The sequence below is a fragment of the Pleurodeles waltl genome, chromosome 2_2 (genome assembly GCF_031143425.1).
Source record: "Pleurodeles waltl isolate 20211129_DDA chromosome 2_2, aPleWal1.hap1.20221129, whole genome shotgun sequence".
Taxonomy (NCBI): domain Eukaryota; kingdom Metazoa; phylum Chordata; class Amphibia; order Caudata; family Salamandridae; genus Pleurodeles; species Pleurodeles waltl.
The window spans coordinates 1,140,090,323-1,140,113,407 of NC_090439.1; the positions used below are offsets into that span (position 1 = coordinate 1,140,090,323).

At 46.3% G+C, this 23,085-nt stretch overlaps 1 protein-coding gene across 1 annotated transcript in view; it reads right to left on the reverse strand.

The window, feature by feature from the left end:
* LOC138282969 (NFX1-type zinc finger-containing protein 1-like) overlaps positions 1-23,085 on the reverse strand; it is a 459,320-nt gene that overhangs the window by 39,062 nt on the left and 397,173 nt on the right. The window contains exon 16 of the mRNA XM_069221050.1: positions 5,248-5,343. Within this exon, the coding sequence (XP_069077151.1) occupies positions 5,248-5,343 (96 nt within the window). The remainder of the gene's footprint in view (positions 1-5,247; positions 5,344-23,085) is intronic.

Sequence of the window (23,085 nt, forward strand, 5' to 3'; positions counted from 1 at the left end):
CTTTCCATCCAAAAACCCACACCCACCTTAAACCTTAAAAATACCCTTTCCACTCAAAAGCCCACACTAAACTCTAAAATTGCCCATGACACCCAAAAACTCACACTAAACTCTAAAATTGCCCTTGCCAACCACAACCTACATCCACCCTAAACCCTAAAATGCCTTTGCTACCCAAAACCCACATCCATCCAGCACTGGCGTTCTCCTGGCACCCGTGGCTTTGGCGGTCTTCAAGGAAGATCGCCAAAGTCATAATTAGGGCCATAATGTAAATTTTCAGGGAATTGTTTATATAATTGCTGCCCAAGCATACCTTCTTATCTATTGTTTGGGAACATACCTGCGTCAGGGGTCCTACAAGACCTAAATAAATACATCTCACACAGACAAGATAATCAGAGGGATTCCTACCAGATGCCACCAACGCTATCTATGCTACACGTCACCTTGATGCTGACCCAGTCTTCGTGTTCCCACAGAGTCTAATCTAGAGACCTCATTCCAAGGTAACGAGGTTTGGGGGGGCTCTTCTCATGGACATGGTACTGGAAAATTAGGTTTAACACACCTATCTCTCTTTAGGTTAGAGATTAGGTTCATCATGATAGGATATTAGGGTTCATTTCACATCTATTCCATACTACATGTTATTGCAAGATAGTTGGGGTCTTTGTATTCATGACTCTTGTTTTTACCATTCTGTTCCTTGCATTATTCATTATCCTAATCATTGCAGCCCATGCAACTTATTGTAGATTGCAGTGTTGTTAATAACACCTATTGAAACCTCCACTGCATCTCTTTCATTGCCTGTGTGTTTGACTGAGACATGTTGCTCATGTGAGAAAGGGGTAATCTCTGTTTAACCACGACCTCCCTGAGATGTCTCACTCTCGAGTCCATGCGTAAAGACTGACACAAATCATGTTTTACTGTTTGGGTTTTGGTGAGGTACTGCTTGTGAGCCAGGAGGGTTGGGACGAAAGTTGCGACTTGTTGTAGGACTGGCCTAGTCGCCTACAAACATAAGTACTGCCATCCTTAAACCAGCAGTCTTGCCTGGAGCAAGAGTCAAACTACGACACCCTAAACCCTAAAAATGCTCTTGCCACCCATAATCACACTCATTCTATACCCTAAAAAAACACTTGCCACCGAAAAAGCCCATACCTACCAAAAACCCTAAAAATGTCCTTGTACCCAAAAACCCATACCACCCTAAACCCTAAAAAATGCCCTTGCCACCCAAAGACGCATGCCCACCATAATCCTAAAAATGCTCTTGCCACCCAGAAACCCACACCCCTTCTAAATCCAAAAAACTAAATTTTCCTTATATATATGTATATAAAATATCTATCTATCTATCTATCTATCTATCTATCTATCTATCTATCTATCTATCTATCTATCTATCTATCTATCTATCTATCTATCTATCTGTTTATAAATATATAAAACACTTAGGGCCTGATTTAGAGTTTGGTGGAGGGGTTACTACGTCACAACCGTCCGCAAAACTCGAAATAAGGCCCTTAATATTTACCTGCGAGATACAATTATCTGTAAAACGTTTACAACACATGTGCCCTTACCATTGTGCTTTTACAGCTAAAAGTCGTTGTAAAGGCATGCATGGTAAAGACGCATGCGTTGTAAAGCCTGGGTTGTAAAGGCATGCGTGGTAAAGACGCATGCGTTGTGAGGCCTAGGTTGTAAAGGCACGCGTGGTAAAGACGCATGCGTTGTAATGCTTGGGTTGTAAAGGCACGCGTGGTAAAGACGCATGCGTTGTAAAGCCTGGGTTGTAAAGGCACGCGTGGTAAAGATGCATGCGTTGTAATGCTTGGGTTGTAAAGGCACGCGTGGTAAAGACGCATGCGTTGTAAAGCCTGGGTTGTAAAGGCACGTGCGTGGTAAAGACGCATGCGTTGTGAGGCCTGGGTTGTAAAGGCACGCGTGGTAAAGACGCATGCGTTGTAAAGCCTGGGTTGTAAAGGCACGTGCGTGGTAAAGACGCATGCGTTGTGAGGCCTGGGTTGTAAAGGCACGCGTGGTAAAGACGCATGCGTTTTAAAGCCTGGGTTGTAAAGGCACGTGCGTGGTAAAGACGCATGCGTTGTGAGGCCTGGGTTGTAAAGGCACGCGTGGTAAAGACGCATGCGTTGTAAAGCCTGGGTTGTAAAGGCACGCGTGGTAAAGACGCATGCGTTGTGAGGCCTGGGTTGTAAAGGCACGCGTGGTAAAGACGCATGCGTTGTGAGGCCTGGGTCGTAAAGGCACGCGTGGTAAAGACGCATGCGTTGTGAGGCCTGGGTTGTAAAGGCACGCGTGGTAAAGACGCATGCGTTGTGAGGCCTGGGTTGTAAAGGCACGCGTGGTAAAGCCGCATGCGTTGTAAAGCCTGGGTTGTAAAGGCACGCGTGGTAAAGACACATGCGTTGTAATGCTTGGGTTGTAAAGGCACGCGTGGTAAAGACGCATGCGTTGTAAAGCCTGGTTTGTAAAGGCACGCGTGGTAAAGACGCATGCGTTGTAAAGCCTGGGTTGTAAAGGCACGCGCGTGGTAAAGATGCATGCGTTGTGAGGCCTGGGTTGTAAAGGCACGCGTGGTAAAGACGCATGCGTTGTGAGGCCTGGGTTGTAAAGGCACGCGTGGTAAAGACGCATGCGTTGTAAAGCCTTGGTTGTAAAGGCACGCGTGGTAAAGACGCATGCGTTGTGAGGCCTGGGTTGTAAAGGCACGCGTGGTAAAGACGCATGCATTGTGAGGCCTGGGTTGTAAAGGCACGCGTGGTAAAGACGCATGCGTTGTAAAGCCTGGGTTGTAAAGGCACGCGTGGTAAAGACGCATGCGTTGAGAGGCCTGGGTTGTAAAGGCACGGGTGGTAAAGACGCATGCGTTGTGAGGCCTGGGTTGTAAAGGCACGGGTGGTAAAGACGCATGCGTTGTGAGGCCTGGGTTGTAAAGGCACGGGTGGTAAAGACGCATGCGTTGTGAGGCCTGGGTTGTAAAGGCACGGGTGGTAAAGACACATGCGTTGTGAGGCCTGGGTTGTAAAGGCACGCGTGGTAAAGACGCATGCGTTGTGAGGCCTGGGTTGTAAAGGCACGCGTGGTAAAGATGCATGCGTTGTGAGGCCTGGGTTGTAAAGGCACGCGTGGTAAAGATGCATGCGTGGTAAAGACGCATGCGTTGTGAGGCCTGGGTTGTAAAGGCATGCGTGATTCCGACTGCTTTGTAATTGCTGATTCTTGCGAGAAGCTGATGAATCTAGGCAACACATTCCCAGGTAAAGCCTAACAGTGTAAATGAGTCTAAATAGTGCTCCATCTAGTTTTACATGGAAGTGACCCTCAAGCCAGGAAATGAATAAATTATTGTTCAACTAATGTCTGCAGTCTAGTATCTGCGCCCTTCTTAGTCTGAAATCTTTGTTTCTCTTTTGGGCTGACATACAATTCAAGGCTAGACATTACTGGGCCTTTTCTAGGTTTGTTAATATAGCTTTTGAAACACACAGACTCGGTGAAAAGGAGAAGATGCCTTTGGACTTAAAGCTTGTAGTGTTTCAAGGGTTGGCATATTTTCTTCAACTTTTGTTTAATTCTTTTGCTGATGTAGACATCTCTGGTATATAATGAGCTGCAATGATTGTCTTTGATGGAATCCTGTGATTGGGGACATTCAGAGTGGTCTTGTAATGGTACTCCTTAAGGTTTTGGTTGGGTTGACGAATACTCCAAGTTGGTATTAAAACTTTCTGGCAGATGGAAATAACGGATGGTGGATACAGATATTTTCAATTTTCATCCAGTTCAGTTAAGGAGACTTATCAGTTTTTATGAAAATAGGAAGGGAGCACAGAAGACTTTTGGCCATTTATAGGAAATAAAGTACATTGAGAACAACCTTGTAGTGACAGATCTTAGTTTAGCAATAAGGGTTTTCTTGTTGATGTTCCACTCTTCTAGGAAAACACTGACTCAGTAGTGGGTCAACAGAAGGAAACATCTGATCATCAGTGTCTTCTGTCGCTCTAGTCATTCGGAGTACAGAGGGTTGGCATGGTATGTTCACCGACAGATCACCTGGATTCGGCCTCAGCAAATTGGGAGTCAAGTTCAAGCAAAGCGGGTGATTCTGTGTCTCTTTTGCACCAAGATGTTCAATCCAAGCAGGCTCTGCTCGCAGCCCTACAGGTACGCATGAGGAGGTACATAGGCCATAAGGGGCTTTGTTGGAGCAGTGCAAACCCAAGCACCATTTGTATGAAGCTGCATCGAATAAGGTGCCTTTATTTAACCCTATTTTTCTCTGAGTTTGAGCACTATTTTCAGAAGTACAGCGCAGAAACAGTTTGCAAGCTTTGCTTCCTTTTGTTTCTGGACTGAGCTGTCTGAAATTAAAGCACCAACTCAGATAAATATTGGATTAAATTATTTCAGTTCATGCCCTGTAGGCGTGTAAAGCAGGTGCTTGGCTCTGTGCTGCAGGCAAAGCCCATCCTGATATGGATCTAGAAGGTCTTCTTCAGTACAGAGTTATTTATTTGTTCTTCAGCTGAGATATGCAGTGGATGGGCCAGGTGCAAGTGACCCGGATTATTCCTTGTGCTGGAGGGGTTTGTAAACTGGAGTTAATGTTGAAATGAAAAAAAATCATTTTTCTTGCAATTACATCGGAAGAACTACAGGACGGCTGGTGTGGTCCTGGTGGCCGCCTTATATAAGCCAAAGCTTAGTCTCTTTCATCCTAACTACTTGCATCAGTCTACATGCCAGCTGCGACCGACATAAATGATAAATGGTGGGTTGGGTTGAGGGGGTGTAGGGGAGTGCGAGTGGGGGGGTGTGCAGGGGGTTACTAAAAAAAAAAACACTTACCTGGTGCTGCCGGCTGCCTTGCACTTCTCTGCTTCCTGATCCCATCAGTACCTGGGACAGCACAGAAGATTCCCTGTGCAATACCTGCACCGCTCTCATGCTATTACCTAGCATGAGAGCAGCGTGAGGATTGGCCTGAGAGGACTGGTTTGCCACTCGCTCAGAGGGAATAGCTAATATCCACGAGCAACAGTCATGAGATGATTTTAGAAGGACTAGCTGAAATACAGTTTTTTTGGGGCACCGTGTCCAGTGGATGCATTATGTGTAAATCAACTATGAACTTTTAGTCGCAGATCCCCCTGCGGTCCATGGGTATTACTCTTGGACATAGCTGAAGACAGCATCTCCACTTACCCTGACATTTTCGAAATGGGACACAGATTCATGGTCCTTGAGATGTTTGTAGAACAGAGGGACCAGCAGCTGTGATATCTCTGGGCGCATCCGGTGCTATAAAGAAAAGAAGACAATGTTTTATTATAATTTGGGAGTCTGCTCCCTATTCTAAAAAAAGAATAGTATCTCCTACTAGTACTGCCTTCATTGTGTCCTCCATATATCCTTCTCAAGCAGAGTGAACATATAGGAGATAAACAACATCACCACCATCAGTAAAACACAAAGGTAACTTAAGGACATAATTTCAGAAAAGGGTAACTACTAGATAAAACAATTTAGTAAGGGAAAGAAACAGGTAATTATGTTTCAAATCAAATACCTTAATGCACCTTTGCTGTCAAACATCTGTAAAAGCTGTGAATGGTCACAAGTGTTAGATCTACAAGGGTGAGTAGGAAAATATGTTCTCTATAAAGGTAGGGCTTGTATCCCTTTGTCAGAAAGTCAGTCTAATCCCTCAAATGATTGTTGAAATGAGGGAAACATAGCACTTTTCAAATCATGCTCTCCAAGTGCATTGGCTAAAAGTAATTTGTTTTGTAGATGAAAAATACTGTGTTGGCACTTATTGTTTCTGAACACAAAAAGTTCCGATATGAAATGCAGCAACTGTTTCCCAAACTAAAATGTGTGGCAGTTCCTGGCCCTTGTAAGAGATCTGCCTCTTGTTGGACAAGGCTCCACCAAGCCATATGCCTTGCTGCCCAGGCCCCAACCAAACTTCTTCTGACCACACCACCTCTGCCCAAGCAATTCCACTTCCAAATACATTCTTACCAGACGATGCCATATTCGAGGATTCTGAACTCCCATCCTCATAATACCATGCCAGATATTATCCTCTATTGGAAAGTCTCTGTAATGAATGAATGTTTTGCTCTGAGGATCAAAAACCTAAATGAGATATTTCTGGGATTCATGTCACACTCTGAGGTAACAGAGGGTCTCTTGAGCTAAGAAGTCTGGGGGCTGACCATTCAAAGGGGTCCGACCCCTCCTCCAAATCCATTCAGATCTACTACCGCATCAGGGCAACAGGAGCGCTGTTGAGGAGGTGGACTGAGCGAGTGCGCAAAACATTTCTTTAGCATAGCTCCTATCATTGGCTTGTGATGTCACAGATGTGACTGTCCAAGTGCATTCCTTTCTTCTTCGCCGGAGCAGCTCAAACATGTCTGGGTAAGGTGTGAGGTTTTGAGATATCTGGCAGATCACCAGACATCTCCCGGAACCAAATCAGGATTTACAATCCCAGTCCTAACCCGTGGATGGATCTCTCCCCTGGAAATACCCAAGGTGGAAGAGGCTTGTGCCTCCTTCCTCCTCCCCAAGACACTGGTGCAAGGAAAGAGAAAATTGTGAATATTGGGCACGTAAAGAGACACAAGAGAGGCTGAAAAGAAAGGGAGCATGTGCCACTGTGGACATAACACAATACATAATGTCCTTCTCCCCTTATGCTCTGGCATTAATGTGTTTAGATAGCAAGATCATCCAGTGATATTTCCTGTGTACATTGACCCTCTTTCCATGACCCCCACAACATTCTGGGAAAAGTAGGACATGAAATGGCTGATCCACTTGCAACGTGTATCTTGGATCTTGTAAGGAAACAGGCTTTTTGCAGGTTAGCCCTCACTTTTGACCACTAGGTACTGGTGTAATGACTCTAAAATGCCCGAGCCTTTCTTATCGATGACTCAGTGCATGTACTCTGACCATTAAAATGGCATATGTTTAATTGACTTGTCCCCAGTCTGCATTGCTTAACGTACACATAAGTCCCTAGTATATACCAGGGGTACCTTAAGCCTGTAAGTTAAAGTGTCTCTCGTGGAGCGTAGAACTAGTTGTGCCACCATAAGTATTTAATTTTTTTTGCTTTTAAAAATAAAATGTATTTTAATCCACACAAAATACTGAACATAAAATGGAGATATTCCTAGCCTAAGTGAAAAGGAAATCTAAGATTATATGATAGAAAATGAGGCAAAATGGGCTATCTTCCCACATGACCTGCATACAACACTCCTGCACGGTCAGAGTGTACCACCTTTAACCCCTTCGCTGCCAGGCCTTTTCCCCCCCAGTGCTAAGCCTTTTTTGGCTATTTGGGGTAGTTCACCCCTAGGTCTCCATAACTTTTTGTGCACATAAGCTATCCACGCCAAATTTACATCCTTTTTTTCAAACACCCTACTGATTCTAAAGGTAGCCACGATTTGTGGAGTCCCCTGGAGGTGACCGATAAATAAGCCAAACTATAGCTAGTATAGCTATTTTGTTTTCTTTGTAAAAAATGTGAAAAAAAGTGCTGCAAAATAAAAGTGCCAGTTTTTTCCCTGCAAATGGCATCAACAAAAGGTTTGTGGTGCTCAAATTACCATCTTCCCAGCTTTCAGGAACAGGCAGACTTGATTAAAAAAAACAATTTTTTTGACACAGTTTTGCTATTTTACTGGGAGATAGCCCATTTCTCCTTTTCTTCTTGCTTTCAACCTCGTTATAGTTTGCGGTGGAAACGGGGGTGAAACCCATGGCGGGTCCCGGAAAGCTATACATTCTGAATTCAGCAAGGGGTCATTTATGTAGAGCCTTCAAGGTTTTCCCAGTTGAACTAAAGGCCTCATTACGAGTTTGGCGGAGGGGGATCACTCCATCACAAATGTGACGGATATCCCGTCCGCCTATTACAAGTTCCATTATATCCTATGTAATATTGAAAATTAGTAGAACAAAACGGGCATGTGTGACAATGTTTTCATTTGTAACTTGTCATCATGATGGCGGATTCACAAAAGCTATATACCATTACATCTGCTAGACCCTTCTGGTTGTGGGGCTAAATAGGTTTGTGGGTTTTCCAACAACTCAAGGTACCCAGAGCCAATAACTGAGCTGCACCTTGCAATGGTTTTTCATTGTGTACCGGGTACAGACAAATTCCTATGGTAAAATATAAATAGTGAAAAATAGGTATCAAGGAAACCTGTGTATTTCTGGAATGGGCAGAAGATATGGAGTTTAGAAGCAAGGGTTATTTGCACATCTCTGAATTTGTGGTTACCCATACTAGCATGTGAGTTAGGGGGTCTTTCTCAAAATTACTTCTTTCTTACACATTGTTCTATATTTGGAAGGTTAAAATGCAGAGAAATACAATTAGTAATAACACTTTTCTTCTATTTAGTGTTCCCTTATTTCCCAATAAAAATGTTACCTCACTTGTGTGGGTAGGCCTAGTGCCCGCAACAGGAAATGGTCCAAAATGCAACATGGATACATAAAATCTTTCTACGCCCAACTGGCCCGTTTTTTGCAAAGTGGGTAGCTGTGAGGTTTGGGCCCTAGCTGTAGGAAAGTGGCCTCTTTCTAGCATGGTTACCTCCACTTTTGGCCTGTTTGTCAGTGTGTTTGACTGTGCCTACTAGGATCCTGCTAATCAGGTCCCCAGTAGTTATGCTCTCTCCCTTAAATTATGATTGTAGGATAGTGGTAATCCAGTATTTCACCCACAATTGGCATACTGGTGCCCCCTTATAAGTACCTAGTATATGGTACCGAAGTACCCAGGGCATTGGGGTTCCAGGGGATCCCTATGGGCTGCAGCATTTCTTTTGCCACCTATAGGGAGCCCATGCAAAGGCTTCTACAGGACTGCCATTGCAGCCTGAGTGAAAAGGTGCATGCACCCTTTCACTGCCCTTTACAGTGCACCAGGTCACTTATAAGTCACCCCTGTAGCAGCCCCTTCAGCCTTGAGGGCAGGGTGCAGAGGACCTGTGTGTGAGGGCACCCCTGCGCTAGCAGAGGTGCCCCCACGACCTCCAGGACAATTTTCACTGACTTTGTGAGGGCAGGGACGCCATTTTACGTGTGTACTGGACATAGGTCACTACCTATGTCCAGCTATATAATGGTAACTCCGAACATAGGCATGTTTGGTATCAAACATGTTGGAATTATACATTGCATTGGTTGTATGATTCCATGCTCTCTGGGGGCTCCTTAGAGGACCCACAGTATTGCCATTCCAGCCTTCTGAGGTTTTCCAGGCAGCCCCAGCTGCTGCCACCTCTCAGACAGGTTTCTGCCCTTCTCCTGCTGCTTGAGCAGCTCGGGCCCAGGAAGGCAGAACAAAGGATTTCCTTTGGGAGAGGGGTGTTACACCCTCTCCCTTTGGAAATAGGTGTTACCGGCTTGGGAGGGGTAGCCTCTCCAAGCCTCTGGAAATGCTTTGAAGGGCACAAATGATGCCCTCCTTGCATAATCCAGTCTACACCGGTTCAGGGAGCCCCAGTCCCTGTCTGGTGTGAAACTGGACAAAGGAAAGGGGAGTGACCACTCCCCTGTCCATCACCATCCCAGGCGTGGTATTCAGAGCTCCTCCAAAGGGTCCCTAGGTTTTACCATCTTGGATTCGAAGTTGGCAGGACTCTTTGGGAGCATTTGAGTGGCCAGTGCCAGCAGGTGACGTCAGAGCCCTTCCCTGATAGGTGCTTACCTGTTTAGCTGACCAATCCCTGTTTCAGGGCTATTTAGGGTCTCTCTCTTGGGTGGTTCTTCAGATTCGGATTGCAAGACTCCAGCAGGAATCCTCTGCATCCTTTACTTCACCTTCTTATCGAAGAAACTGCATCTGGACCCCCTAGGAACTCTACAAACTGCAACAAAGAAGCAAAGACGGTTTCTGCAACATTGTATCTTCAGCAACTGCAACTGTATCCCAGTCATGCATCCTCAGAGGACAGCCTGGCCTTAGCCTGCACCAGAAGAAAGGAATCTCCCTTGGAGTGAAGGAGACACTCCCCTGCTTCAGCAGGCACCCCTTTGCAGGATGACCAGTAGCAGGGGTCTCCTCTCCTGATGAAGTGCGTGGATCCAGCATCACGGGTGGTGGACTGAAGTGGTCCCGATGGTCCTGACACCCCTCTGTCCAGCTTTGGTGGAGGTAAGAGCTTGTCTCCCCACGCAAGACAGTACCCCCGTGCACCACATGTTTTGCATTTGTCAAGGCTTGTTGGCATCCTTCCACAAAGTTCTTCACTCACCGTGCAGCTCCAGCCCCCAGCACTCTATCCTGTGATGCACAGCTTCCTGTGTGGTTCTCCGGCAGCATGGGACCCTTTGTTGTAGTGCTGCGTTGGCCTCCTTTTGCATCTTCTTTGTCCCCATGCTGTGGGACCCCTGTGCGCGCTGCCTGGTCTTTTGAGAGATCTGTGGGTTGCTGAGAGCCCCCTATGACTCACCCTCCTGGGTAGAGTCCACCAGGTCCCGGGCAGTGCCATTTTGTGCTAACTGCGAGCTTTGCATGTGCCAAGGTTTGTTGGCAGTACCCAGCGACGCAAACCGGACTGCAACCATCAATCTGGTGTGGGACATCATCTGCACCAACCAGGAACCCACATCTGTCTTTTTGGGTGCAGTGCTAACTATTGTTCTTCACCGGTGGTTCTTCTTTTGCACCTTCATCCGGGTTAGCAGGGGCTCCTGTTCTCCAAGGATTCGTCTGTACTTCTTGGACTTGGTCCCCTTCCTCCGCAGGTCCTTAGGTCCAGGAATCCATCGTTGGTGTCTTGCAGTCTCTTCTGGTTCTTGCATAATCTTCTTTTTCGTGTTCTTGTGTGTTCTCGGAACGTTACTGTGATTTACTCCTGCTTTCCTGGGCTATGAGATGGGTTCTATTACTTACCTTTGGTGTTTTCTCATACTCCCAGCGCCCCTCTACACACTACACTTGCCTAGGTGGGAAACCGACATTTGCATTATACTTTCTTAGTATATGTTTTTTGTTCCCCCAGGCCCATTTTTAACTATTGTGATTTTCACTATTTTCATTGTTTTCTAACTGTTTCTACAGCTACCAAGTACCTTTATTTTTGTAACACTGAGTTTTTTCTTTCATGTGTGTAAGTACTGTGTGACTACAGTTGTATTTTATTAGCTTTGCATGTCTCCTAGTTAGGCCTTGGCTGCTCATCCACACTACCCCTAGAGAGCCTGGCTTCTAGACACTGTCTACATTTTACTAATAAGGGATAACTGGACCTGGTATAAGGTGTAAGTACCTTAGGTACCCACTACAAACCAGGCCAGCCTCCTACATTAGCTCAGCTGGTATCTAGGAGAATCTAGCAAACCTGTACATTTGTGAAAAGTAGACACCTAGAGGAATCCAGAATGGGTAACTTGTGTGACTCTCACCAGGTTGTTTTACCTAGAATCCCTTGCAAACCGCAAACTTTGATTAAAAACACATTTTCCTCACACTTCGGTGATGGAAAGTTCTGGAAGTCACACACTTCCTTCCACCCGTCATTTTCCTAAGTCTCCTGATAAAAATGGTACCTCAATTGTGTAGGTAGGCCTAGTGCCCGCAACCAGAAAGGCAACATGGATACATCAAATTTTTCCACGCAAAACTGACCCATTTTTTGCAAAGTGGGTAGCTGTGGTTTTTGGGCCCTAGCTCAGCTGGTTCCTAGGGAAACCTAGTAAACCTGTACATTATTTAAATCTAGACACCTAGAAGACTTGCATGGCTCTCACCAGGTTATTTTACCAAAAATCCCTTGTAAACCTCACAATTTGACAAAAAAAACATTTTCCTCATATTTCTGTGATAGAAAGTTTTGGAATCTGCACAGTTGGGTCCTCTAAGGAACACCCAGATTACAGGGGATCATGCATCTAGAACTGGAATCAGTGTAGTTGCATGATTCCAACATGTTTGATACCAAACATGTCTCGGTTCAAAGAAGCTGTTATGTAGTTGGATTACTTGTGTTGACCAGAGTCCATTACATACCTTAAGATGGCTTACACAAACTTACAAAGTTCAGGGAATGGAGTCTGGGGTTTGTAGGGGTATCCTGCTCATGCCTTTTATCTGTGGCATGAGCAGGGTACCCTTACAAACCCCATCTGTAGTGATAGGGTGCATGCACCAATTCACGCAGGATGAAATGGCAGGCCTGCAGACACAGTTTGCATGGACTCTCATGGGTAGCACAATACATGCTGTAGCCTATGGGGGCCCTTGGTGTACCAATGCCCTGGGTACCTAAGTACAATATACTAGGGACTTAATGGGTGCACCAGTATGCCAATTGTGGGGTGTACAGATCACTAGCAACCAAATTTAGAGGAGAAAGCACAGGCACTGGGGTCCTGGTTATCAGGATCCCAGTGCACTACAATCAAAACATACTGACACCAGGCAAAAAAAAGAAACAAGGGGGGTACTACAACCAGAGCCCAACTTACTACATTAGGGGAATCCAGGAAGGGGTGACTTGCATGTCTCTTACCAGGTTGTTCCCCAGAATCCCTTTCAAACCTCACACTTGACTTAAAACACATTTTCCTCACATTTCTGTGATGGAAAGGTCTGGAATCTTCATAGAGCCAGAAACGTCCTTCCACCCAGCATTCTCCTAATGGTACCTCACTTGTGTGGGTAAGCCTAGTGCCCACAACAGGAAACGGACCAAAATGCAACATGGATATATCAAATTTTTCTACGTAGAACTGACCCATTTATTGCAAAGTTAGCAGCTGTGGTTTTTGGGCCCTAGCTCAGCTGGCACTGGAAAAACCCATCAAACCTGTACATGTTTGAAAACTAGACAGCTAGAGTAACCGAGGATGGGGTGAATTGCATGGCTCTTACCATGGTGCAATACCAGAATCTCTTGCAAACCTCAAACTTTGACTAATAAAGCATATTTCCCTCACATGTCTGTGATCAAATCAAATCAAAACATAAAGGGCAACTCAAGGCACTCGGGGGGTTAGTCCTCTAAGCTCCAGTTGAAGAGCCAGGTTTTAAGGTCCTCCCTGAATTGAGTCAGTGATGGTGACTGGCTGAGGTGCAGGGGCAGCTCTATGCCACGAGGTAGGTGAAGGATCTTCAAACAGCTGAGGCCTTCCGTATATGGGGTACGGTGGAGAGTGCATGTTGAGCAGAGATGTCTGGTGGGGGAGTAGGAGGTGATGCAGTGGTTGAGGTAGGCAGTCCTAGGTCATGGAGGGCCTTGTAAGAGTGGACGGAGAGCTTGAAGTTACGTATTTTCTCTATAGGAAGCCAGTGGAGGTGTCTTAGGTGGTTGGCGAAATGTTTGCAGCGGGGAATGTCCAGGATGAGTCTGGCAGAGGAGTTTTGGATGTGCTGTCATTTCTTCAGGTTCTTGTGGGTAGTACCACTTGTGGGTGGTATCTGCATATAGGGCATTGCCATAGTCGAGTCTGCTGGTGACCAGGGCATAGGTTACAGTTTTGCGGCAGTCCTTTGGGATCCATTTGTAGATGTTCCGGAGAAGTCGGAGTGTGTGAAAGCAGGACGATGCAAATGGCAGGTCATGCTGAGCAGTCCAGTATGAAGTTGAGGTTGCGTGTGTGATTTGTTGGGGTGGGGTGGCAGGGTGCCGAGGGTTGATGGCCACCAGGAGTCCTCCCCCGCTGATGTGGATGTTCCCCACATGAGGATCTCAGTCTTGTCGGAGTTGAGCTTGAGGCAGCTGTCCTTCATCCAGGCGGTGACAGCTTCCATCCTGTTGTGGAAATTCTTCTTGGCAGTATTGGAGATTTCAGTCAGTGAGAAGATCAGCTGGGTATTGTCGGCAGAAGATGATGTTCAGCCCATGGTCCCTGACAATGGATGTTGCCGTGTAGATGTTGAAGAGTGTGGGGCTCAGGGAGGAGCCCTGTGGAACTCTGCAGCTGATCTCCGTGGGTTCTGACAGCTAAGGTGGGAGTCTGACTCTCTGTGTTCTGCCAGGCAGAAAAGAGCGTATCCATTGTAGGGCCTTTCCGCGGATGCCAACTGCGTAGAGCCTGGAGCAGAGGGTGAGGCATGAGACTGTCGAAGGTGGGTGATGGGTCCAGTAGGATGAGGGCTGCTATATGGCCGCAGTCAAGAAGCAAGTGGATGTCATCTGTGTCGGAGCTCAGGTGCGATGGATTTGTTGGCCTTGTTGAAAATGTGTTGAGGACAGGAGTCCTGAGGGGCTCCGGAGTGGATGCTGCTCATGATGGTGCGGGTCTAGTCTGTGGTGAGGGTGGTTCAGCGGTGCAGGGTCTGAGGTGGTTCGATGGGTCGGATCTGGGTGGTTGTTGGAGGGCTCGAAGGGTCTTGGGATCCGAAGCTGTCATATATGTCTTTGATTATCCTGTGGAAGAAGTTGGTTAACCTGACCCAGATGTCTTGAGATGGAGGGATGCTTGACGTTTCTGGTTGGGGAATGTTCAGTAATCTGCACAGAGCCAAACACTTCCTTCCACCCAGCATTCTCCTAAGTCTTCTGATAAAAATTGTACCTGACTTGTGTGGCTGGGCCTAGTGCCAGTGACAGGTACTTATCAAACCAGTGGCAATGGGAGCCCTTGCATAGGGACTCCTAATGACATCGTGCGATATGGTCCTGTCGCTGGCACTAGGCCCAACCACACAAGTGGCACAGTATTTCTATCAGCAGAAGTCGGGCTATGCTGGGTGTTATGAATTTTGTGGATTCCTGCCGATTCCGGAAGTTTCCATCACAGAAATGTGAGGAGAAATGTGTGTTTTTAGACAACAATTGAGGTTTGCAGAGCATTGTAGGTAAGAAAATGGTGTGGGATGGATGCGAAGCACATTGCTCTGGACTCCCTCAGATGTCTAGTTTTCAGAACTGTCTGGGTCTGATTGGTTTTTCCAGGTGGCAGCCTTTCCAAGACCAAAAAGTGTAGCTGTTCACCATTGTAAGTGGGATGATACTTAGAGTTAGCCAAACTCTCCTGGCCGATTTGTAAAAACAACACCCAGAAGAATCTAATATCCTCTTGCTTGCCATTGGGATGCAGGGGAGCAGAAATACTTTTATCCCCAATTTTGATGGGGTGTGGGCATGGTCATGCCTATGCTGGGCAGCCCCCACCCCTACAAAAAAAAAGTAATCCCTGGTGTCCAGTGGGCGGAAAGACTGTTTCCATCTTTTCGGGTTGGGGGGCGCAATGGCCATGCCCACGCTGGGTCACCGCCACCAATACAAATAACAAAAAAAGTAATCCCTGGTGTCTAGTGGGCTTTCTGCTCCTCCGCTCCTCTCAAAGAGGCAGATGGGGGTAATGGCCCCCATCTTCCCACCAAGGAGGCGGCAGAAAGACTGTTTCCCTATTTTGGGGGGGTGGTGGCATGGCCATGCCCATGCTGGGCAGCCCCCACTAATACAAATAATACAAAAAGAAAGTAATCTCTGGTTTCTAGTGGGCTTTCTGCCTCCCCCGGAGAGAGTAGAAGGAAAAGTTACATGCCTATAGACATAGTTCTGCATCGTAGGAATCTTCATTGAAGTCATAAACCTTGAATAATTCCGTGCTGCCTGCACATACTCCAGAACACTTGCTTCAATATATATATATTTTAAGAGTCCAGAAAAATATCTGCATAGTGTTGATAACTGAAAGCCATTTTCCATATAAAGTCAGTGTAGACTGTCAGAGATTTATTTTCCTGGAGAATGCTTGAGAATAGGAGACTGTATATACTAAAAAAGGGCCTTTTTTGGACATTTGCAACACATTGTCATAGAGAAGGCTGCCTTATACTAGATACAGTATAGGAAGGAAAAGACAGCTTAATAGGCTCACACTGGGAAGCTTAGAAAAAAGGATCTATAACTTTAAGGACCCCAGAGAGACCCTATCCCAGTATGCACTGTAGTGGCAATTTGCTTGAGAGTGTCAATTCTTTTTTACATGATGCACAGAATACACCTTGACATCCGGGAAGAAGGGAGGCTGTTTATGACTTCAATGAAGATTCCTAAGATGCAGAACTATGTCTACAGGTATGTAACTATTCCTTCTGCATTGTAGGGTCTTCATTGATAGTCGTAAACCTTAAACAGAGTAGCAAGCAAAAAGCATAAGCTCCTTATGCAGCTGTCAAGCTGTACTTTTTGTGGATGTATAAAGTGAAATAGGTTTGAGGTGAACAATTCAATTATTTGACTACATTTCTGAGAATGTTTTTACCAAATCTAGACTTGGCTTGCGTGTCAGTGTTTAGACAATAGTGATTTGTGAATGTGTGACCTCCGAGTGGCTGCCTTGCAGATGTCTAGAATTGGAACTTGTCTAATCCAAGCTGTTGTTGCAGCAACCCCCCTTGTTGAGTGGGCCTTAGGTTTGCCTGGCAAGGGCTTGTTTGTAATTTAGTAGCATAAAGAAGTGCAAGAGACAATCCATCTAGCTCTGGATTGTTTGGATGTTGCTAAACCTTGCCATAAAGGACCATTAGACTGAAATCCAGAGCTACCTCTTGTCCCTTTCGAGGCCCATTTCCCTAAAATTCACACACTGCAAGAGACTTGTTAGTTCCCAAGACAACCAGGCTTAAACATTTTAGTGACTATCGCAAACCAGTGTCTGCGACAGATCCTCATTAGGTTTGCCTGGGGTGAAGTCATAACTTTAAGGCCTGCAGTAATTGCGCATGATGAACCTGAAGGTTATGCAGGACTGCAAAGCAAAAGTATATGTGGCCAATCATCAGAAGAATCTTTGCTAAGATTGATCAAGAGGTCAGTGTTGGTCACGTTTCTGGTCCAGAAGTTGATCACGAGGTTGATTTTCAGCACATTTAAAATCTTCTGGTACGTCGAAGAAAAAACTAATGATCCAAGCAGCATTCAGCTCAGTCCTTCTACTCTCATACAGAGGGCATCGCTATGTCTCTTTATCTCGCTCCTGAAGTTTGTCGACGTTGGGGCCCGTTCTGTTACTCCTGATACCTCAATCTGAGTTTCCAAGGCTACCTGCAACACCAAGGCAGATCCAGGAGGGTGGTGAGGCCTTATTCTTCTGATCCCTTGTGACTCCCTCTCGTGTGCCTGTGGGCCCCATTGAGCCAAGAAGTTGTCCTTATGGGATACAGTGGGCGAGTTTGCCCTTGACACCAGTTGGATACACTGACTCGAATGCTGTGCCATTGGAGCCTTTCAAACCGTCTCCTCCTCCCCACCTCCGGTTCTGTACTTCATGCCTGTTTAGGAACATCAATACCAATGTGGACTCACATGGACGCCAGAAGACAAGGTGCAGCCCTTTGTGCTCCGAGTCTGCGCCTTGTTGAACCACAACCTTCTCCATCCGAGCTGATTAGCTTCTCAGCTAAGCATGGCATGCCCATATCCTACATACCTTGTTTGGGAAGGATTCTGATAATAACTAGAATGCAGGAGACAAAATTGTTCAATCCTACCATGTAGAAAACTGGTTTGATGACCTCCAGGATATTGATGGTCTTGAAACCTCTCTCCTGAGAGTGGCTTTGACTCACTCCCAGGTCCTGCCACTGAAGGAAGTGGCTTCTTTTCAATGATCAAGCAGAAGGTGGCAAAAGTTCTTAACATTCTTAACCGTCAGTCCTCCAGTTAGGGCAAACTAGTATTGTGCCCCTGCTGCCCTTTACTGAGGCACTCACCGACACCCTATTAGGGGCCTGCGCTAAGCCTTGGTCTTCCCCCTGGTAATCCGCCAAATTAGGCGGTGCCACTGACCTGCCCCTGACAACCCTGCCTTTTTGTCTTGGCACCCCTTTCCTGAGTTTGGTGCGGTGCACACGTGTACCACTCATACAAAACTCAATATTTTCCCTGACAGCTCCTTCAGGTGGGGAGTTCAAGAGAGTGGAAGTCTTTGGGATGCGGGTATTTTCTTTCACTGGTTTGGCCGGACGGTCGGTCAGTGCCAGTTGCTTGCTGTGCTGTTATTCCCAGGCTGTCTAGGATTCTGTTGCTCTAGTTCCCTAAGTTGTTCAGGAAGACCTTTGCTGTATAGTGACTCAGGCCATACAGAAAGGCAGTGATACTGCCAAGTTCACAATCAGTTGTGACTTGGATACCACTGATTCCATTGTGTGAGCCGTTTGCACTGGTGTCTCAATTTGTCACCACTCCTGGTTACGGTCAACAGGTTTTCAGACAACATCCTGTCATCCCTTATGGACCTGTCCAAATGAGGTGTGCCTCTCTAGGGGCAAAGCAGATTCCGCTCTGGAGCAATTTCAAAGAGTGCTGGCCCGAAGTGTGCTCCTTGAGTCTGCCTACTCCACCACGCCAACCACATTAATCCTTACATTCTTTGTGCAGTTTAAGTAGAGATACCCCATATAGACAGCCACTTCAACCTCAGCAGGGGGCCCAGCATAACCATGTGGTTGGAATCAGGATTTAATGATTTCTGCTGGGTTGGCAGTCCATAACATCAGACAGGTGGGTCCTGAATGTTATCCAGAATGAGTACGCCCTAGCCTTCATGGTATCTCCTCTGCACCTTACACCATCCCTGGAACGACTGACGAAGGACCTCCTGCCTGTCATATGGTAGGAGGTGCAACCCTTTTGGCCAAAGGGGCTATCAAGGATGCCTCTGCCAGAAGTGAGTTGAGGCTATTTCTGGTATTTTCTGGTATTCCTGGTACCCCTTCTTTCTGTTTAAGACTAGCAAACTCTCAATACCTCCCTCTAGAAGGATGAATTCAAAATGCTCACGCTAGGCTAGATCTGCTCTTCCATCGATCTTGGCAGCTGGATGGTTCCGTTGGACCAGCAGGACATCTGTTTCCATGTACCTGTCCTGCAGGCCTATTGGACCCAACTGCAGCTTATGCTGTGGGAGGTGCATTTTTAGTTTGCTGTGCTCCCATTTGGTCTCAGTAGGGCCACTCTGTTGTTCACGAAAGTAATGGCAGTGGTAGCAGCATACCTTTTGGAGGTCAGGTTTCCCAGTCTTCTTCCTTGGTGACAGATTGTTGAAGACCGGCTCGCACCTGGCAGTGGTCAAACTCCTGCTGACTATGCGGCACCTCCTTGTCATCTTTCATGTTCACTATTGATGTGTTGACATCACAACTGGCCCATTCGCTGATGCTCCCCACTTCATCTGAGGCATTCTGGACACAGTTCAGGTTTATCCCTTTCCCCTGGAAAGGAGAGTCCTGGATATTCAGGCTAAGAACTTGATCTTTCCGCCTTTGTCGAGGGTTTCAGTAAGGTCTGCCCTTAAGCTGCTTGGAGTGGTGCCCCTCTGTATCCTGCTGGTAAAGCATTTCAGGTGACATTTGCAGGCTCTGCAATGAGATCTGAAGTCTCAGTGGGCCCACCATCAATGTGACGTCTCCAGCCACATCCAGATTTTGGAGGAGACTACAAAAGATCTGCAGTGGGGCTTACTGGATCATGATTGGCTCAATCAGTCAGGATATATAAAACGTGGAAAATCACCTGTGAGAGTCTCAAGGTGCTGAAGTTACTATCTGCTTTGCTGTGCTCTGTTCATTTGAACTGCCATGTCTTGAGCCCTTGTCTGAATTCCCGGAGCAATGCAGCATTCCTGAGGTGCAGGGGAAGGTGGTTGCATTCTTTGTCCTTAAGGTGAGAGGAGCACGATCAGCTGTTGGATCGGTGGGGAAGGTCTGCGAGGAGTAGGGAGGTGGATCACAGTTGTCTGGTTGGTTGGTGGGTCATTTGTTTGTAGATGTATGCTGGTCCTTCGTTGTGCTGGGCTTTGTATGCATGATTCAGCACCCTGAACTGGATCTTCTGGATCGGGAACCGGTGTGGCTTCTTGCGGTGTGGTGTGATGTGTGTTTGTCTGGGGAGGTCAAGGACGTGTCATGCTACTGAGTTTTGTATTGTCTAGTCTCTTCAGGAGCCATGCAGTGATTCTTAAGTAAAATGTGTTGCCATAGTCCAGCCTGCTGGTGACAATGGTTTGAGTGACGGTCCTTCTGGTGTTGATTGGAATCCACCTGAAGATCTTACGGATCCACTACAGAACCCTCTCCCTACCCCACCCACAACTGACAGTGTTGACCAATGTCAGTTCTTCATTGGGGCAGCCACCTGGGAGTGGTGGAAATCAGTGGTATAACACTGGGATTTAAGATATATCTGAGGATTAAGTATGCAAGCATGTTGTCGGAGGTCAGGTGTGTGGGCTTTTTAGGGAGTAGAGCAATCAAATAACTTAAGCGTTTTCAGGACCTCGACTACTGCTCATCTCTCAGCCTTTTCACGGTTCCCACTGCAGTGCCAACACCACCAACGCCCATAGGTGGTACCGGCCCACATCATTCCTGACACAGCAGGACCGGCGAAGGTTCTGGCGCCTACCGGGGGCAGGCTCCCCATGTTGGAGTTAGTGCCGTATTCTTGTGACCGGCCTGGATTGGGTGATGAATGGGAGGAGAATGAGGACTCTTATGGAGTTACAAACCTTTAGAAGACTGAGGACACCTGATATGAGGATCTGTTGGATGCCAGTGGACGGGACACCTCACCAGACACTGGCCTGGTCTCTCCCCAGCCAGTGACTGCGGAGGAGGGTGCCTCATTCGTTATGGTGGTGAAGAGGACAACTGAAGTCTTTGTCCTTCAATTGTCCTCAGTGGTAGTCAAGATGTATGTCACCCATCCAAACTACTTCTCTCTTTCAGTGAAGCTAGCACCGATGTTCTGTTTGGGGCCTGGTCCAAGCCTTGCACAGGGACTCCTGTGCATAGGACATTGCCCACAGCCATCGCCCTTCCCCAGTGGACCCCAGTGTCCTCACACAGACTCCCACCCCGGAGAGCTTGGTGGTTGAACCTCTGCTGAGACTAGCATAGTAAGCACTTGTGCAGGGGACATTTACCATAATGAGAGGGGGAATTAGAAGTAGAGATGATTGTATGGTGACAAGCGTGTCCTGCACTGGTTGCTAACCAACAATGCTGTCCACTTGTGGTTCTGTCAGACTGATGCCCAGCACTATTTTTTGGCAAATTTTGACCCAGAAATGTTTACTTTTCTGAGCCGCAGTTTATTTGCTAATTGTTGGAGATACTGGTTAATAATTGCAAACCTATGTCATTACATTTTGCAACTTGCAATGAGAATGGAACAGTTTTTTAAAATGTCTAGTCATGGTGCCTGACTGACCTAAAATGTGATCCTGCATGATGACTCTTGTCTGAAGACTCCGACAGGCCCGGCCGCTTTCTTTGAAACGGTTGTGCAGTGCATCCCGCTGTGTCTTGGAGCATTATTGTGCAGTGCTGTCCTACTTCGCTGGAGGGCAGATTGCTTTGCTGCCTGATGTCTGTTGAGAGTTTATGCGGTGCTCTCTACTTTGAAAGGGGTTCTACCTCTGGACATAAATATTCTAGTGCACAGGTGTGTTTTGGGGAGAATATATATTTTACTGGCTTCTCTCTTCCTGAAAGTTCAACACTTCTGGATTTCTTCCTCCTCCACCCCTCCATTACTCCAGCCAATCTAACTAACAAACTCTCATATCCGCGGCTCAAATTAACTCATACTAATACTAAAACTGTACTCATATTTCCCTATACTAATCCATCACTAATTCTTGTTGGGTTCCGGAGGAGCGTGCTACTCGCCGAAAAGCGCTTCAATGCCTCGTCAGGGGTAGTAAGCGCTATATAAATACTATTACAATACAATACAATAGTTAATGAATAAGTGGATAGATTTTCCAATAGATTTGGATTAATCCAAATAGAATCGTAGTATGCTTTTAACGTCAAGAGAATGTAAAGACCTTTCTGCTCGGGAGGTAGGGTAAGGAAAAAGGGTAGTCAGAGTGATAGATTGATTGATATGAAATTCTGACACCACCTTGGGTAGAAATGAAGGGTGTGTACATAGAACAACCCTATTGTGATAGAAAACAGTGAATGGTTCTACTGAGGAGAGGGCTTGTAACTCACTAACTCTACAAGCGGTAGTGATTGCCACCAGAAATGCTGTTTTCCATGCTAGGTGTTGCAGCATTGCCCTAAAGATGGGTTTGAAGGGGGGGCCCATCAATTTTGATAATACCAAGTTAAGCTCCCAAGGCGAAGAAGGTCTTCTGACTGGCAGAACAGCTTTCTTTAGCTCTTCAAGAAAGTCTTTGACTACTAGTATTTTGAAAAAGGACTGTTGCATTGGTGACTTCCGGTACGCAGTGATAGCTTCTAAGTACTTTGATATAGGATAATTGTAGTCCTGACTTGACGAGATGTAACAAGTGAGGGAGAATGACATTTTCTTGTAATGAACTAGGGTCATAACTTGGTTCTTGTGGTCGGACATTTAGCTTCATTTAGGATGTTCATGCAATCTTCTGGGAGGTTTAAATGACCATATTGGATGATCTCAGGAGCCATGCTGCCAAATTTAAAGACTGGTTTGTTAGATGCAGGACCTTGCCGTGGAGTCTGGTGAGGAGATTCGGTCCGAGTAGCCGACGCATGTGGCGGGCCATGGATAGCTATATGAGGTCAGTGTACCACCATTGTCTCGGCCAGTCTGGAGCAATCATAATCATTGTGGTGTTCGATCTCATGAGTTTCTGAATCACCCTCAGAAAGAGTGGAATTGGTGGAAAAGCATACACAAATGGAGTTGACCAGTCTATCAAAAGGGCATTCCCCAGAGAATGTGGCTCTGGTGCCCTGGACATGTAGCCTTGGCATATTTTGTTTTGGCCAGTGGCAAACAAATCTTATTTGGTAGTTCCCCATTCTTTGAAGATGTAAGAGATTACACTGACGGGGAAGACCCATTTATGATTTTCTCTGTGGAATCTACGAGAAAATCTGCCTCTATATTTTGAGCTCCAGGTATATGGAAAGCCATGATGGAAAGACCTCTTTCTAAAGCCCAATGCCACATTGTTTGAGCTTGTAGAGAATGTCAGAAATGGGGCCTCTAGTTGGCAGGGACCACAATTGTAGTCAGGGTAAGTCACACACAATCCAAA